This window comes from Salvelinus namaycush, chromosome 20 (genome assembly GCF_016432855.1).
Source record: "Salvelinus namaycush isolate Seneca chromosome 20, SaNama_1.0, whole genome shotgun sequence".
In the NCBI taxonomy this organism is placed as follows: Eukaryota; Metazoa; Chordata; class Actinopteri; order Salmoniformes; family Salmonidae; genus Salvelinus; species Salvelinus namaycush.
The window spans coordinates 32,756,810-32,774,870 of NC_052326.1; the positions used below are offsets into that span (position 1 = coordinate 32,756,810).

Genomic DNA, 18,061 nt, shown 5'->3' on the forward strand with positions numbered 1-18,061 from the left:
CAGAGTTAATCCCCTAATAAGCTCAAGAGCCAGAGCCATTGTCAGACAGGACTGTCTGTCCCCCCCAACAACTCCCCCATGACACAGCCACTCTACCCATTAACACGCACACACCCCCAGCCTCTACACCAGTAGGCTATACACTTTAAACACACAGGGATGTTTTTTGCAGGAGCTCTATTTTGGTGGCCTTGACTCCATCTGAAATAGACAGTGAAATGATTGAATACCTTATCGAGTTTACCTCCTAGATTGGAAACATGTGTTATGGTATTCAAATCTAATTGCATGTGTCACATGCTTAGTAAACAACAGGTGTAGACTAATTGAAATGTTTCCTTTTGTATTTATGTTTGTATTTATTCTGGATCCCCATTAGCTGCTGCTACACACAATAAAACAGTACTTAACAACACATTATTACACACTACTCTACCATGACAGAGTACCAGTCAAAAGTTTGGACACACCTACTCATTCAAAAGGTCTTTATTTTGACTATTTTCTACATTGTAGAATAATAGTGAGGACATCTAAACTATGAAATAACACATATGGAATCAAAAGTGTTAAACAAATCAATATATATTTCAGATTCTTCAAAGTAGCCACCCTTTGCCTTGACAGATTTGCACACAAAAAGGTATTGTGTAGAAAGACATGACTTTACAATTTAAAATTACTGAAAATGTATGAATTCAGTGTATTGTTAGTTGTTTTGGATATTGTTTAGTTCTAGGCCTATATGATTAGGACTATTTTCTAAGAGAACATGAAACATTTAACCTGTCTTCTCTTGAGATTAAAGTATTATTTACAATTTTACTGCAAGATATGAATTGCCACAATAATGTTTTTTCTTCAAATTATGTATTTTATTAAAACATAAAAATGAAATAGCCAACATTTTGTTCTTCCAGTTTTCCTTTTTTCCTAGTTTCTTTTAGAAAAACAACAAAATTGGATGTTCTAAGTCCACAAAAAAGCTTTAACCACACCAGGAGACCACTTTTGAGGTCTGGGAAAAATCTGAGAAATGTACATAATGCTTTTTATATATAAACGCAACATGTAAAGTGTTGGTCCCATGTTTCGTGAGCTGAAATATGCACAAAAATGTATTTCTCTCCATTTTTTTGCACAAATTTGATTACATCCCTGTTAATGTGCATTTCTCCTTTGCCAAGATAATCCATTCACCTGACAGGTGTTGCATATCAAGAAGATGATTAAACAGCATAATCATTACACAGATGCACCTTGTGCAGGGGACAATAAAATGCCCCCTTAAAATGTACAGTTTTGCCACACAACACAATGCCACAGATGTCTCAAGTTGAGGGAGCGTGCAATTGGCATGCTGACTGCAGGAATGTCCACCAGAGCTGTTGCCAGAGAATTGAATGTTCATTTCTCTACCATAAGCCACCTCCAACGTCGTTTTAGAGAATTCGGCAGTACGTCCAACCGGCCTCACAACTGCAGACCACGTGTTACCACGCCAGCCCAGGACCTCCACATCATACTTCTTCCCCTGAAGGATCATCTGAGACCAGCCACCCAGACAGCTGATGAAACTGAGCCATATTTCTGTCTGTAATAAACCCTTTTTGTGGGGGACCGAAAACCAAAACTCATTCTGATTGGCTGGGTCTGGCTCCCAAGTGGGTAGGCCTATGCATTTTCTAAAGTGACTAGTGATCCATTTATTAAAGTGCCTAATGATTGGAGTCGATGTAGGCAGCAGCCTCTCTGTGTTAGTGATTTTTCAGTCTCTCGGTCCCAGCTTTGATGCACCTGTACCGACCTCGTCTTTTGGATGGTAGCGGGGTGAACAGGCAGTGGCTCGGGTGGTTGTTGTCCTTGATGATTTTTTTGGCCTTCCTGTAACATCGGGTGCTGTAGGTGTCCTGGAGGGCAGGTAGTTTGCCCCCGGTGATGCGTTGTGCAGACCGCACCACCCTCTGGGAGAGCCCTGCGTTTGAGGGCGGTGCAGTTGCCATATCAGGATGTGATACAGCACGACAGGATGCTCTTAATTGTGCATCTGTAAATGTTAGTGAGGGCGCTGTTGCACCTTCACTACTCTCTGTATGGGTGGACCATTTCAGTTTGTCCGTGATGTGTACGCCAAGGAACTTTAAAAACTTTTCACCTTCTCTACTACTGTCCCGTTGATGTGGATAGGGGGGGTGCTCCCTCTGCTGTTTCCTGAAGTCCACAATCATCTCCTTTGTTTTGTTGACGTTGAGTGAGAGGTTGTTTTCCTGACACCACACTCCGAGGGCCCTCACCTCCTCCCTGTAGGCTGTCTTGTTATTGTTGGTAATCAAGCCCACTACTGTTGTGTCGTCTGCAAACATGATTATTGAGTTGGAAGAGTGCATGGCCACGCAGTCATGGGTGAAGAGGGAGTACAGGAGGGGGCTGAGCACGCACCCTTGTGGGGCCCCAGTGTTGAGGATCAGCGAAGTGGATATGTTTTTTCCTACCTTCACCACCTGGGGGGCGGCCCGTCAGAAAGTCCAGGACCCAATTGCACAGGGCGGGGTTGAGACCCAGGGACTCAAGCTTAATGATGAGCTTGGAGGATACTATGGTGTTGAATGCTGAGCTGTAGTCAATGAATAGCATTCTCACATAGGTATTCCTCTTGGGATAGAGATGGGATAGGGCAGTGTGCAGTGTGATGGCGATTGCGTCATCTGTAGACCTGTTGGGGCGGTATGCAAACTGAAGTGGGTCTAGGGTGGCAGGTAAGGTGGAGGTGATATGATCCTTGACTAGTCTCTCAAAGCACTTCAGACTCACATTAAGCATCTCCAATCCAAAATTAAATCTAGTATCGGCTTCCTATTTCGCAAAAAAGCATCCTTCACTCATGCTGCCAAACATACCCTCGTAAAACTGACTATCCTACCGATCCTTGACTTCAGCGATGTAATTTACAAAATAGCCTCCAACACTCTACTCAGCAAACTGGATACAGTCTATCACAGTGCCATCCGGTTTGTCACCAAAGCCCCATATACTACCCACCACTGCGACCTGTACGCTCGTTGGCTGGCCCTCGCTTCATATTCGTCGCTAAACCCACTGGCTCTAGGTCATCTATAAGTCTTTGCTAAGTAAAGCCCCGCCTTATCTCAGCTCACTGGTCACCATAGCAGCACCCATCCGTAGCACGCGCTCCAGCAGGTATATTTCACTGGTCACCCCCAAAGCCAATTCCTCCTTCGGCCACCTTACCTTCCAGTTCTCTGCTTCCAATGACTGGAACAAACTGCAAAAATCACTGAGGCTGGAGACTCATATCTCCCTCACTAGCTTTAAGCACCAGCTGTCAGAGCAGCTCACAGATCACTGCACCTGTACATAGCCCATCTGTAAATAGCCCATTCAACTACCTCATCCCCATACTGTTATTTATTTTATTTATTTTGCTTCTTTGCACCCCAGTATCTCTACTTGCACACTCATCTTCTGCACATTTATCACTCCAGTGTTTAATTGCTATATTGTAATTATTTAGCCACTATGGCCTATTCATTGTCTTACCTCCCTTATCCTACCTCATTTGCACACACTGTATATAGACTGTATATAGACTAGAAAAAATTGTATTATTGACTGTATGTTTGTGATTCCATGTGTAACTCTGTTGTTGTTTGTGTGGCACTGCTTTACTTTGGCCAGGTCACAGTTGTAAATGAAAACTTGTTCTCAACTAGCCTACCTGGTTAAATAAAGGTGAAATAAATACAATTATGACAGAAGTGAGTGCTACTGCGCGATAGTAATTTAGTCCAGTTACCTTTGCTTTCTTGTGTACAGGAACAATGGTGGCCATCTTGAAGCATGTGGGGACAGCAGACTGGGATAGGGAGAGATTGAATATGTCCGTAAACACTCCAGCCAGCTGGTCTGCGCATGCTCTGAGGTCGCGGCTAGGGATGCCGTCTGGGCCGGCAGCCTTGCGAGGGTTAACACGTTTAAAATGTCTTACGTCGACCACGGAGAAGGAGAGCTCCCAGTCCTTGGGAGCGGGCCGCGTTGATGACACTGTGTCATCCTCAAAACGGGCCGAAGAAGGTGCTTAGATTGTCTGGGAGCAAGACGGTGTCCGCGATGTGGCTGGTTTTTCCTTTGTAATCCGTGATTGTCTGTAGACCCTGCCACATACGTCTCGTCTCTGAGCCGTTGAATTGCGACTCCACTTTGTCTCTGTACTGACATTTTGCCTGTTTGATTGCCTTACGGAGGGAATAACTACACTGTTTGTGTTTGACCATATCCCCAGTCACCTTGCCATGGTTAAATGCGGTGGTTCGCACTGATGATGAAACTGGCTCTCATGAGGACCGCCACAGGAAAGGAAGATCCAGAGTTACCTCTGCTGCAGAGAATAAGTTCATTGGAGTTACCAGCCTAAGAAATCAGCAATTGAGTGTACCTCAGATTGCAGCCCAAATGAATGCTTCACAGAGGTCAAGTAACAGACACATCAACAAACTGTTCAGAGGAGACTGCGTGAATCAGGCCTTCATAGTGGAATTGCTGCAAAGAAACCACTACTAAAGTACACCAATAAGAAGAAGCGACTTGCTTGGGCCAAGCAACACAAGCAATGGACATTAGAAAAAAAAAATGGAAATCTGTCCTTTGGTCTGATGAGTCCAAATTTGCGATTTTTGGTTCCAACCGCCGTGTCTTTGTGAGATGCAGAGTAGGTGAATGGATGACCTCTGCATGTGTGGTTCCCACCGTGAAGCATGGAGAAGGAGGTGTGATGGTGCTTTACTGGTGACACAGTCTGTTATTTATTTAGAATTCAAGGCACACTTAAACAGCATGGCTACCACAGAATTCTGCAGCGATACACCGTCCCATCTGGTTTGCGCTTAGTGGGACTATAATTTGTTTTTCAACAAGACAATGACCCAACACACCTCCAGGCTGTGTAAGGGCTATTATACCAAGGAGAGTGATGTAGTGCTGTATCAGATGACCTGGACTCCTCAATCACCCGACCTCAACCCAATTGAGATGGTTTGGGGTGAGTTGGACCACAGAGTGAAGGAAAAGCAGCCAACAAGTGCAAAAGCATTCCAGCTGACTACCTCATGAAGCTGGTTGAGAGAATGCCAAGAGTGTGCAAAGCTGTCATCAAGGTAAAGGGTGGCTACTTTGAAAAATCTCACATATAAAATATATTTTGATTAGTTTAACACTTTTTTGGTTACCACATGATTCCATATGTGTCATTTCATAGTTTTGATGTCTCCACTATTATTCTACAATGTAGAAAATAGTACAATTTTTTTTTTTTTTTACTTGAATGAGTAGGTATGTCCAAACATCTGACTGGTACTGTACAAAACTATGCAAAAAAATTAAATAACTTCGGTACCTATGTTTTGAATACTATGGTAATAGAGGTAAGACTAATGCCAGTGGCAAGCAATATAGGGTTTTATTTAGGGCTCAGCCAGGCAGTGAATCACAGCCCAGCATGATCTGTTCCATCTCAACCTTTTATGTCCAGGATCCATTACAGCTATTTAGCTGGACTGATATACAACATCCTAGCTCATAAGGCGTCACCATGCTTCGGTTTGGCTGGTATCAAGCCGAACTCTGAAAAAATGTGCATTAAAACAAGTCGTCTCTCGTTGAATAACGACAAACACTTAATTGAAAAATCCCTGCTGTTGACCAACCACTGAAGGGGCGTAGACGTCGGCTTCTTTTTTTTTGTTGCACAAACAGATGAAAAAAACCTTACCGAAGACCAAAACATCACAAAATGTCATCATAATATTATGCACAGACTGTTCCGGATGGGAAGCATGCAGATTCCTTACACCCCAGGGCTGATCGAAAAACAGTAGAGACAAAGAGAAAGTGTGAATACAGAGAGTAAAAGAGAACTAGAAACAAGGGGAGAGAGGGAAGGTGAGAGCGAGAGAACGTACTGTGACTTTTTGATTGGAGAGAGAGAGAGAGAGAGAGAGAGAGAGAGAGAGAGAGAGAGAGAGAGAGAGAGAGAGAGAGAGAGAGAGAGAGAGAGAGAGAGAGAGAGAGAGAGAGAGAGAGAGAGAGAGAGAGAGAGAGAGAGAGAGAGAGAGAGAGAGAGAGAGAGAGAGAGAGAGAGAGAGAGAGAAAAGAGTGTGTGTTCTGTAAGAGCAGAGTTTGTAGGCCTCCAGTGATTGGGGGGTAAGGAGTGTGTGCATAACACTCCCATGACATCGTCACTGCTGTAGATGGCATCAGCCCAGAGCAGGCGCTGAGCTACAGCTGGGGCGGGCACTAATGTGTGTGTGCGTGTGTGAGATGGAGCGTGAGTCCATGTGTGTACTCCCCCCATGCTCAACCCCACCTCAGCTCTGGTCAGCCGGGTGTAGTCAGCTGAAATGCACTGGGGTAGCAATAAAGGATTTTGTGCGTATGTGTATTAAGGAAACACACACACCGAGCACAGCTCTCAGACGAAGACGAATCGAGGCCCTCCTACCGTCACTCCCTTCTTTAAAAGCTCTGGCAGTAAATTCAGCACAGGTCCAGAACCATGGCCATTGTGGCACGCCTCATCTGACTGGCTTAGAGAACAAAGACTACAACACAACCACTGTTCTCAGACCAGTCTCCCTAAGGAGACACTGGGGGAAATTCCAACATGTAGGCATAGGTCTTAGACTAGTGGTCATCATGAACACACTTAAAAGAGATGAACACCAAGGCGTGGTGGCAACTCACTCCAGTCCGAGTCGGACTCCACAGCCTTGCTCTCCCACCTGGACCATGCATCAACACTGTTGGCTAAGCCAGGGTAAGCAGAGACCACCAGGAATACAATACACTATTGTCTCACAATAATATGATGTATACAAAGTACTATTGTCTCAGAGTCACACCCCAAAGTTTTACTAAACTTTTATTAGACAAGAACATTTGAGAGGAAACAGGAAACTTAAAAATAGGAGGAGCAGCAGTGTACAGAAGTGGAGTGTAATCTTGTGTGATGCTGAGAGAGGTGGGTTGGTGGCCATGGGGGGTGAATACCTAACTGAAGGAGAATGACAGGACACAGAGAGTAAAAGGAAGGAGAATTCCAAAACTGAAGGAGAATTCCAAAAATGGTGGGTCTTTGAAGAGAAAGACAAGGAATGTGGGTACCTTCTTGACCCTGGGCAATTATGGTGTACGTACGTGTGTGTTTGTGCACTAAAGAGGGGGTTGTTTAGGAAGAGATAAGGGACAGGACATATGGGCAGTGTGAATAATTGAGTTAAGGAAACTTTTTGTGGGGACAGAAGAGAGGGACTGAAGGGTTGAGTTAGTTAGGCAGTAATGAGCCTGAGAGGGCCGGTTCGTTAACATGGCCACTAATGAGTGACTTATCTATGCTAATATCTGAGAAGCCACAGGAGACCCTCCCTCAGTGTGTCTAGCACAAAGTATTTAACCTCTCAACTAGGGGTGTCTCCGTCAAGTCAGTGTGTGTATGCACGTTTGAGAGCCTCTTGTGTTATTAGGTAAACTAGTTTTAGCAAGTTTCCTCTAAGTGTGTGTGCGTGCTGAAGTCTCAGTGAATGGGTGTTCCGTCTGTACTTAGTGATGTGCACTGAGACAGACAGTGGTCTTTGGGGTGCCTTATGAAGTCTAGAGACAGAGCTTTTTTGAAAAGCACGATTGCATCAGGTACCAAGGCATGTGACAGCTAGCATGACTCTAGTTCAAAGGAAGCATTCAAATCTCTGGCTGTGCAACAACAGATCAAGAGTTCAGCTGCATCCCTGCTGGATACAGGGGGCTAACCAATCACACACACACACACACAGATGACTGACCTGACCCCACAACTATACAGAGCAGCTACATGTTGAGGAAGATGCCAAGAGACAGAGTGAGAGAGTATCATTAGAGAAAAGAGGGAAATACACTGTGTAGAGGGATACATAGCCACTGATTATGTGTGTCTTATCAGTCTTACCTTTCCCTTGGTGCCCTCTCCCTTCTCAAACAACATCTTCAAGCTGTTGAGAGGCACGCTGGGTTTCTCGATGGGTGTGCAGGGGCTGGGTGGCACCACCTCGTCTTCCACCTGCATCAGCTCTTTCTCCTCCTCTCGCTCGCTTGGCTGCTGCGCTTTCTTCTCCATCCCTCTCTGTCCCTCCTCGGCTATAGCTGCTGCTGCAGGATACTGGAAGCGGCTGATGGCTGTGCTTTGACCACCCTGAGTGTTCAGGGATTCCGGAGACTTGGCTGGGGGAAGGTGCTCGGTCAGGGGGGTTGGTTTTGGTACGGCAGAGGGGGAGAGGCGGGCACAGGGTGGCCCGTTGGATAGCGGGGCGGGTCTGTCTTGGCGAGGACCTGGCTGCTCCCAGCGCTTCTTCAGAACACTCAGGTTCCCTGAACGCAGGGTGGGATGCAGGCTCTCCACTGACTGACAGGAAAAAGAGGAGAGCAGATTAGTGAATGGTCAACAGGAAGAATGTCTTGAAGTTACTGACTAAAGCAATGTCCTGAAAGAGGTACAGAGGTAATTGTGTGTAGGAGTAGTCTTGTATGAGAAATACGGTACCAATTTCTAACAGTTAATAATACAAATAGTCAGTCTCATTTTTCAACTCTGTGGGATCAAATGACTAAACAAGCTAGAATGAAACCATTACCAACTAAATAGTCATCACCAGTTGCTTCCTACATCTACCAGTCAATCATGTCCTGTATTATGTAATCCAATTCCAAGCACCGAGACTGCAACCAAACGAACAGGAAAAAACAAAGGAAAAATCAAAAAGCTCATAAATTTCTTCCTGAGGCCACAGTGGGAAAATACTTTGCGGACAGCAGTAGTTACTGACGTGGAAGAACATTCAAATTAGATAAGCAGCTGTTCCCAGAGTTGGTCCAGGAAAGAGATATGTTGTCACAGTAGCTGAAGTCAGAGCTGGCAATCATCAGCTGCTGCACAATCAACTCTAGAGAGGCAGACAAAGTCTTGGCGCAAGATGGAGAGAGAGCAGCACTAAACATGGAGACGTCTTTCCCAACCGCATTCCATTCTGTGGCACCCTACCTCACCTTTTCCTGAAAGTACAGAGGGTTCTCTGCTCTGCTAAGCATATAGGCTCAACCATCCATGAAGCTTCCAACTCATAACTGATGCCGAGTAGCAAGCTGAACTATTAGAAGACAACAATACTCCACTAGAAAATATGGAAATGAACACCCACTTGGAAACAGTCTAATATGGGGAAGTTCTGAAAAGGTATGTACGACAATATGGCCCTTTGAAAGCAGAATAGAGTCAACTAATGAACTAATAAAGTTAAGTTTACATGGGGAACTCAATGTTCGAACTGGGCTATGGTAAACAGAGCCCAACTTAATACAAAACATCTAAATCACACGGTGAAGAAGAGAAACAATATGTATTCTAAGTGGTAAAAGGACATCCATAACACAAGCCCCAAGCAGTAGGTAACCATCAACATCCACAACTCCCTAACAAAGAACAAACCTGACTTCTCCTTTCAACGTGATAACGAGGTGGTCAACCATATAGCATTGGAGGTCCACACAAACTTGAGATATAAAAAGCTTACACAACTTCCCAATGTCATCGCATTGACCACACACACACACCACAACCATGCAATTCCAACAAACCTAACCTGCAAAATACATCAAGCCATGTTCCACCAACAAAGGATGTGACAGAAACTAGATGGAAACTAGATGGAAACACATGAAAAAAGAGCAGAGCTTAAGGGAGGACTGAACGAAAGAAGGTCCAATAGAATCCCAATAATTCTCTTTGTGAGAGCAACTGAGAGCAACTGGAGTACAATACGTACAAAAGAAAAGGAGCAGCAGACAATGAAAAGTTTGTTCCTGTTTTTTGAAAAGAGAAGTGGTGAAACCTGTGAGAGCGAGACGAAACGAGGCGTAGTGGGGAGGCAAGGTGGCAGGCAGGGGGAAAGAGTCCTGTAGCTGGAATCAGTCTGCAGTCCTTCCCTCTGGTCTGTGCTAAGTGAGAGTGATCAAGCTCTCCCAGATGTTAGCAGTTAGAAAAACTCTGCATGTAAGAACTAGCCCACCCCCCATCAAGACCAGGAGAGAGAGACTGAGGCGGGGGGTGGGGGGGGTAATACCCCAGGAAACCAGAAAATGATACATTTGGGAAAAGGTTTAACTCTTCGCTGACTGAGTCTCTTTTTTTTTTAACTTTAGTTTTCACTTCCCTTATTGATGTTTATCCCCAAATAAAGATTTTAAATATATGTTGTTATTTTTTGTGTAAATCCAGCTCAAACACAGCTGAAGGTTCAGGGATTCCATATATATATATTTTTTTACTTTATTTCACCTATATTTAACCAGGTAGGCCAGTTGAGAACAAGTTCTCATTTACAACTGCGACCTGGCCAAGATAAAGCAAAGCAGTGCGACAAAAACAACACAGAGTTACACATAAACAAACATACAGTCAATAACACAATAGAAAATAAAAATAGAAAAATCTATGTACAGTGTGTGCAAATCTAGAAGAGTAGGGAGGTAGGCAATAAACAGGCCATAGAGGCGAAATAATTACAATTTAGCATTAATACTGGAGTGATAGATGTGCAGATGATGATGTGCAAGTAGAGATACTGGGGTGCAAAAGAGCAAGAGGGTAAGTAATAATATGGGGATGAGGTAGTTGTGTGTGCCATTTACAGATTGGCTGCATACAAGTACAATGATAGGTAAGCTGCTCTGACAGCTGTTGCTCAAAGGAGATAAGACTCCAGCTTCAGAGATTTATGCAATTCGTTTAAGTCATTGGCAGCAGAGAACTGTAAGGAAAGGCGGCCAAAGGAAGTGATGGCTTTGGGGATGACCAGTGCAATTTACCAGCTGGAGCGCGTGCTACGGGTGGGTGTTGCTATGGTGACCAGTGAGCTGAGATAAGGCGGGGCTTTACCTAGCAAAGACTTATAGATGACCTGGAGCCAGTGGGTTTGGCGACGGATATGTAGTGAGGGCCAGCCAACGAGAGCATACAGGTCACAGTGGTGGGTAGTATATGGGGGGTTGGTGACAAAACGGATGGCACTGTGATAGACTACATCCAGTTTGCTGAGTGTTGGGGGCTATTTTGTAAATGACATCGCCAAATCAAGGATCGGTAGGATAGTCAGTTTTACGAGGGTATGTTTGGCAGCATGAGTGAAGGATGCTTTGTTGCGAAATAGGAAGCCGATTATAGATTTAATTTTGGATTGGAGATGCTTAATGTGAGTCTGGAAGGAGCGTTTACAGTCTGGTTGACACCTAGGTATTTGTAGTTGTCCACATATTCTAGGTCAGAACAGTCCAGAGTAGTGATGCTAGTCGGGCGGGCAGCGATCGGTTGAAGAGCATGCATTTAGTTTTACTAGCATTTAAGAGCAGTTGGAGGCCACGGAAGGAGTGTTGTATGGCGTTGAAGCTCATTTAGAGGTTTGTTAGCACAGTGTCCAAAGAAGGGCAAGATGTACAGTCGTGGGCAAAAGTTTTGAGAATGACACAAATATTAATTTTCACAAAGTCTGCTGCCTCAGTGTCTTTAGATATTTTTTGTCAGATGTTACTATGGAATACTGAAGTATAATTACAAGCATTTCATAAGTGTCAAAAGGCTTTTATTGACAATTAAATGAAGTTGATGCAGAGAGTCAAAATGTGCAATGTTGACCCTCCTTTTTCAAGACCTCTGCAATCCGCCCAAGCATGCTGTCAACTTCTGGGCCACATCCTGGCTGATGGCAGCCCATTCTTGCATAATCAATGCTTGAAATTTCTCAGAATTTGTGGGTTTTTGTTTGTCCATCCGCCTCTTGATGATTGACCACAAGTTCTCAATGGGATTAAGGTCTGGGGAGTTTCCTGGCCATGAACCCAATATATCGATGTTTTGTTCCCCGAGCCACTTAGTTATCACTTTTTACTTATGGCAAGGTGCTCCATCATGCTGGAAAAGACATTGTTCGTCACGAAACTGTTCCTGGATGGTTGGGAGAAGTTGCTCTCGGAGGATGTGTTGGTACCATTCTTTATTCATGGTTGTGTTCTTAGGCACAATTGTGAGTGAGCTCACTCCCTTGGCTGAGAAGCAACCCCACACATGGTCTCAAGATGCTTTACTGTTGGCATGACACAGGACTGATGGTAGCGCTCACCTTGTCTTCTCCGGACAAGCTTTTTTCTGGATGCCCCAAACAATCGGAAAGGGGATTCATCAGAGAAAATGACTTTACCCCAGTCCTCAGCAGTCCAATCCCTGTACCTTTTGCAAAATATCACTCTGTCCCTGATGTTTTTCCTGGAGAGAAGTGGCTTCTTTGCTCCCCTTCTTGACACCAGGCCACTCTCCAAAAGTCTTCGCCTCACTGTGCGTGCAGATGCACTCACACCTGCCTGCTGCCATTCCTGAGCAAGCTCTGTACTGGTGGTGCCCCGATCCCGCAGCTGAATCAACTTTAGGAGTCGGTCCTGGCACTTGCTGGACTTTCTTGGGCGCCCTGAAGCCTTCTTCACAACAATTCACAACGCTCTCCTTGAAGTTCTTGATGATCCGATAAATGGTTGTTTTAGGTGCAATCTTACTGGCAGCAATATCCTTGCCTGTGAGGCCCTTTTTGTGCAAAGCAATGATGACAGCACGTGTTTCCTTGCAGGTAACCATGTTTGACAGAGGAAGAACAATGATTCAAGCACCACCCTCCTTTTGAAGCTTCCAGTCTGTTATTCGAACTCAATCAGCATGACAGAGTGATCTCCAGCCTTGTCCTTGTCAACACTCACACCTGTGTTAACGAGAGAATTACTGACATAATGTCAGCTGGTCCTTTAGTGGCAGGGCTGAAATGCAGTGGAAATGTTTTTGGGGGATTCAGTTCATTTGCATGGCAAAGAGCGACTTTGCAATTAATTGCAATTCATCTGATCACTCTTCATAACATTCTGGAGTATATGCAAATTACCACCATACATACTGAGGCTGCAGACTGTGAAAATTAATATTTGTGTTATTCTCAAAAACTTTGTCTACGACTGTATACAGAATGGTGTCGTCTGCGTAGAGGTTGATCAGAGAATCACCAGTAGCAAGAGCGAATTCATTGATATATATAGATAAAAGAGTCGGCCCGAGAATTGAACCCAGTGGCACCTCCATAGACTGCCAGAGGTCCGGACAACAGGCCCTCCGATTTGACACACTGAACTCTGAGAAGTAGTTGGTGAACCAGGCGAGGCAATCATTTGAGAAGCCAAGGCTATTGAGTCTGCCGATAAGAATGCAGTGATTGACAGAGTCTAAGGCCTTGGACAGGTCGATGAAGATGGCTGCACAGTACTGTTTCTTATCGATGGCGGTTATGATATCGTTTAGGACATTGAGCGTGGCTGAGGTGCACCCATGACCAGCTCGGAAACCAGATTGCATAGTGGAGAAGGTACGGTGGGATTCGAAGTTGGTCGGTGATCTGTTTATTAACTTGGCTTTCGAAGATTTTAGAAAGGCAGGGCAAGATAGGTCTATAACAGTTTGGGTCTAGACTGTCTCCCCTTTGAAGAGGGGGATGACCGCGGCAGCTTTCCAATCTTTGGGGATCTCAGACGATACAAAAGAGGTTTAATAGGCTTGTAATAGGGGTTGCAACAATTTTTGCAGATCATTTTAGAAAGAGAGGGTCCAGATTGTCTAGCCCAGCTGATTTGTAGAGATACAGATTTTATAGCTCTTTCAGAACATCAGCTGTCTGGATTTGAGTGAAGGAGAAGTGGGGGGGGGGGGGGGGGGGGAGTTGCTGCAGGGTGTGCTGAGATGTTGGCCGGGGGTAGCCAGGTGGAAAGCATGGCCAGCCATGGAAAAATACTTATTGAAATTCTCAATTATCGTGGATTTATCAGTGGTAACAGTGTTTCCTAGCCTCAGTGAAGTGGGCAGCTGGGAGGAGGTGCTCTTATTCTCCATGGACTTTAGTGTCCCAAAACTTTTTGGAATTAGTGCTACAGGAAGCGAATTTCTGTTTGAAAAAGCCTTAGCTTTCCTAACTGACTGAGTATATTGGTTCCGTTCCTGACTTCCCTGAAAAGTTGCATATCAAGTGGGCTATTCGATGCTAATGCAGAACGCCACAGGATGTTTTTGTGCTGGTCAAGGGCAGTCAAGTCTGGGGGGAACCAAGGGCTATATCTGTTCTTAGTTCTACATTTTTTGAACAGGGCATGCTTATTTAAGATGGAGAGGAAAGCACTTTTAAAGAGCAACCAGGCATCCTCTACTGACGGGATGAGGTCAATATCCTTCCAGGATACCAGGGCCTGGTCGATTAGAAAGGCCTGCTCGCTGAAGTGTTTTAGGGAGCATTTGACAGTGATGAGGAGTGGTCGTTTGACCGCGGACCCATTACGCACGCAGGCAAAGAGGCAGTGATCACTGAGATCCTGGTTGAAGACAGCAGAGGTTTATTTAGAGGGCAAATTGGTCAGGATGATATCTAAGAGGGTGCCCATGGTTACAAATTTAGTACATGGTAGGTTCCTTGATAATTTGTGTGAGATTGAGGGCATCTAGCGTAGATTGTAGGATGGCCGGGGTGTTAAGCATGTCCCAGTTTAGGTCACCTAACAGTACGAACTCTGAAGATAGATGGGGGGGGGGGGGGGGCGATCAATACACATATGGCGTCCAGGGCACAGCTGGGGGCTGAAGGGGGTCTATAACAAGCGGCAACGGTGAGAGACTTGTTTCTGGAAAGGTGGATTTTTAAAATTAGAAGCTCGAATTGTTTGGGCACAGACCTGGATAGTATGACAGAAGTCTGCAGGCTCTCTCTGCAGTATATTGCAACTCCGCCGCCTTTGGCAGTTCTATCTTGTCGGGAAATGTTAGTTAGGGATGGAAATATCTGGATTTTTGGTGGCCTTCCTAAGCCAGGATTCAGACACGGCTACGACATCCGGGTTGGAAGAGTGTGCTAAAGCAGAGAATAAAACAAATTTAGGGAGAAGGCTTCTGTTAACATGCATGAAACCAATGCTTTTACGGTTACAGAAGTCAACAGATGAGAGTGCCTGGGGAATGGGAGTGATGCTGGGGGCTGCAGGGCCTGGGTTAACCTCTACATCACCAGAGGAACAGAGGATGAATAGGATAAGAGTACGACTAAAGGCTAAAAGAACTGGTTGTCTAGTGCGTTCTGAACAGAGTAAAAGGAGCAGGTTTCTGGGTGCGGAACAATAGATTCAAGGCATAATGTACAGGCAAGGGTATGGTAGGATGTGAGTACAGTGGAGGTAAGCCTAGGCATTGAGTGACGATGGGAGAGGTTTTGTCTCTGGAGGCACCATTTAAGCCAGGTGTGGTCACCGCATGTGTGGGGGGTGGAACAAAAGGGCTAGCTAAGGCATATTGAGCAGGGCTGGAGGTTCTACAGTGAAATAAGACAAAAATCACTGACCAAAACAGCAATAGACAAGGCATATTGACATTAGGGAGAGGCAGAGAGGCATGTGTAGCCGAGTGATCATAGGGTCCTGTGAGTAGCTAGGCAAGCTGGTGGCACAGCTATTGACAGCTAGCAGGCCGGGGCTAGCAGGCTAGCAGATGGGCCTTAGGGGGACGTCGCAAAGGGAGAGCCTGTTGAAACCCCCTCGGACGGTTAGGTCGGCAGACCAGTCGTGATGGATCCGTGTCGGCAGCAAAGGGTCCAGGCCAATTGGCAAGAGGTAATTGAAGCCCGGGAATTGTCTGATGGATCTCTTCGGATAGCCGGGAGATGGGCCTAGCTCGAGGCTAGCTCCAGGCTAACTGGTGCTTGCATCGGGACAGAGACGTTAGCCAGGAGTAGCCACTCGGATAGCAGCTAGCTAGCTGCGATGATCCAGAGTAAAGGTTCAGAGCTTGCGGTAGGTATCCGGAGATGTGGTAGAGAAAAGCAGTCCGATATGCTCTGGGTTGATATCGCGCTGTGCAGACTGGCAAGAATTGACCGGGCTGAGGCTGGCAGATGTCCGAGTTAACTTCTTATGGCTGCAGGGGCAGTATTGAGTAGCTTGGATGAAAGGTGCACAGAGGTGCCCAGAGTAAACGGCCTGCTCCTCATAGTAGTCATAGTTGCTAATATTTGCATATTATTATTAGTATTGGATAGAAAACACTCTGAAGTTTCTAAAACTGTTTGAATTATGTCTGTGAGTATAACAGAACTCATATGGCAGGCAAAAACCTGAGAAGTTCCACTTCCTGTTTGGATTTTTTCTGAGGGTGGCAGATTTTCAACCAAGCTCTCATTGAAATTACAGCGAGATATGGATGAGTTTTCACTTCCTACGGCTTCCACTAGATGTCAACAGTCAATTGAACTTTGTCTGATGACTCTAATGTGAAGGGGGGCCGAAGGAGACAGGAATTAGTCACCACTGCCACGAGCTGACCATGCTTTGACCACGCGCGTTCACGTGATAGGCAGCTCCGTTCCATCGCTCAACTGAAGTCAATCTAATTCTCCGGTTGGAACGTTATTCAAGACGTATGTTAACAACATTCTAAAGATTGATTCAGTACATCGTTTGACATGTTTCTACTGACTGTTATGGAACTTTTGGACATTTCGTCACGTTATAGTGGACACGCTTTGTGACTTTGGAATTGTTTACCAAACACGCTTACCAAAGTAGCTAAATGGACATAAATAACGAAAATTATCGAACAAATCAAGCATTTATTGTGGACCTGGGATTCCTGGGAATGCATTCTGATGAATATCATCAAAGGTAAGGAAACATTTATCATGTATTTTCTGGTTTCTGTTGACTCCAACATGGCGGCTAATTTTACTAATGTTCTGAGCGCCGTCTCAGATTATTGCATGGTTTGCTTTTTCCGTAAAGTTTTTTTGAAATCTGACACAGCGGTTGCATTAAGGAGAGGTATATCTATAATTCCATGTGTATAACTTGTATTATCATCTACATTTATGATGAGTATTTCTATTGAAACGATGTGGCTATACACTATCACTGGATGTTTTTGGAACTAGTGAATGTAACGCGCCAATGTAAACTCAGATTTTTTTTATATAAATATGAACTTTATCAAACAAAACATGCATGTATTGTGTAACATGAAGTCCTATGAGTGTCATCTGATGAAGATCATCAAAGGTTAGTGATTAATTTTAGCTATATTTCTGTTTTTTGTGAAAGCTATCTTTCGCTGGAAAAATGGCTGTGCTTATTGTGATTTGGTGTGACCTAACATAATCGTTTGTAGTGCTTTCGCTGAAAAGCATATTTGAAAATCGGACACTTTGGTGGGATTAACAACAAGATTACATTTAAAATGGTATAAAACACATGTCTGAGGAATTTTAATTCTGAGATTTCTGCTTTTTGAATTTGGCGCCCTGCACTTTCGCTGACTGTTGTCATATCGATCCCGTTAGCGGGATTGCAGCCATATGAAGTTAACGGTGATGACCACTAGCAGTAGCTAACTGACTACTAGCTAGTAGCTAGCTTGCTGGTTCCGGTTCTAAAGTATAAAAAAATTGCAGATCTATACCACATTGGGTGATGTCAGAGCCATACCCATGCACTGATGTCATATTGCAGAACCTCATGCTGGCAGTGTTGAGATCTGTGATGCCAAATCATATCATGACGTTCAAATTCCTGACGGTGTTGTTGTACAAAACCAAACCAAACTCTTCACCTTTGTCCTCAAGAAGACAGTGTAAACTACAACACATGATGTTGTTCTGTTTAACCTATGGAGCCATCTCGGTCAGTGACAGTCAGGTTCCTGCTATAAGCGGCTAATTTCCGCTACTGAACACACACACACACACACTTACTTCCAGGTCAGAACCCAAACTGTGACTCAATCTGACTGACTCAGCAGCAGGGAGGACCACAGCAGAAGGGAGGACCACATATTGAGAGTACAGTAAGCCACCATGATAGCTCTTAGGGAGTGGAACATTCATTCCCCTATAAAACGATCATTAACTTCTGCGTG

General features: G+C 44.7%; 1 protein-coding gene across 1 annotated transcript in view; it reads right to left on the reverse strand.

The window, feature by feature from the left end:
- Window positions 1-18,061, reverse strand: part of LOC120064768 (LIM domain and actin-binding protein 1-like) — a 35,523-nt gene that overhangs the window by 6,405 nt on the left and 11,057 nt on the right. Inside the window, exon 3 of the mRNA XM_039015374.1 lies at window positions 7,994-8,446. Coding sequence (XP_038871302.1) covers window positions 7,994-8,446 — 453 coding nt within the window. The remainder of the gene's footprint in view (window positions 1-7,993; window positions 8,447-18,061) is intronic.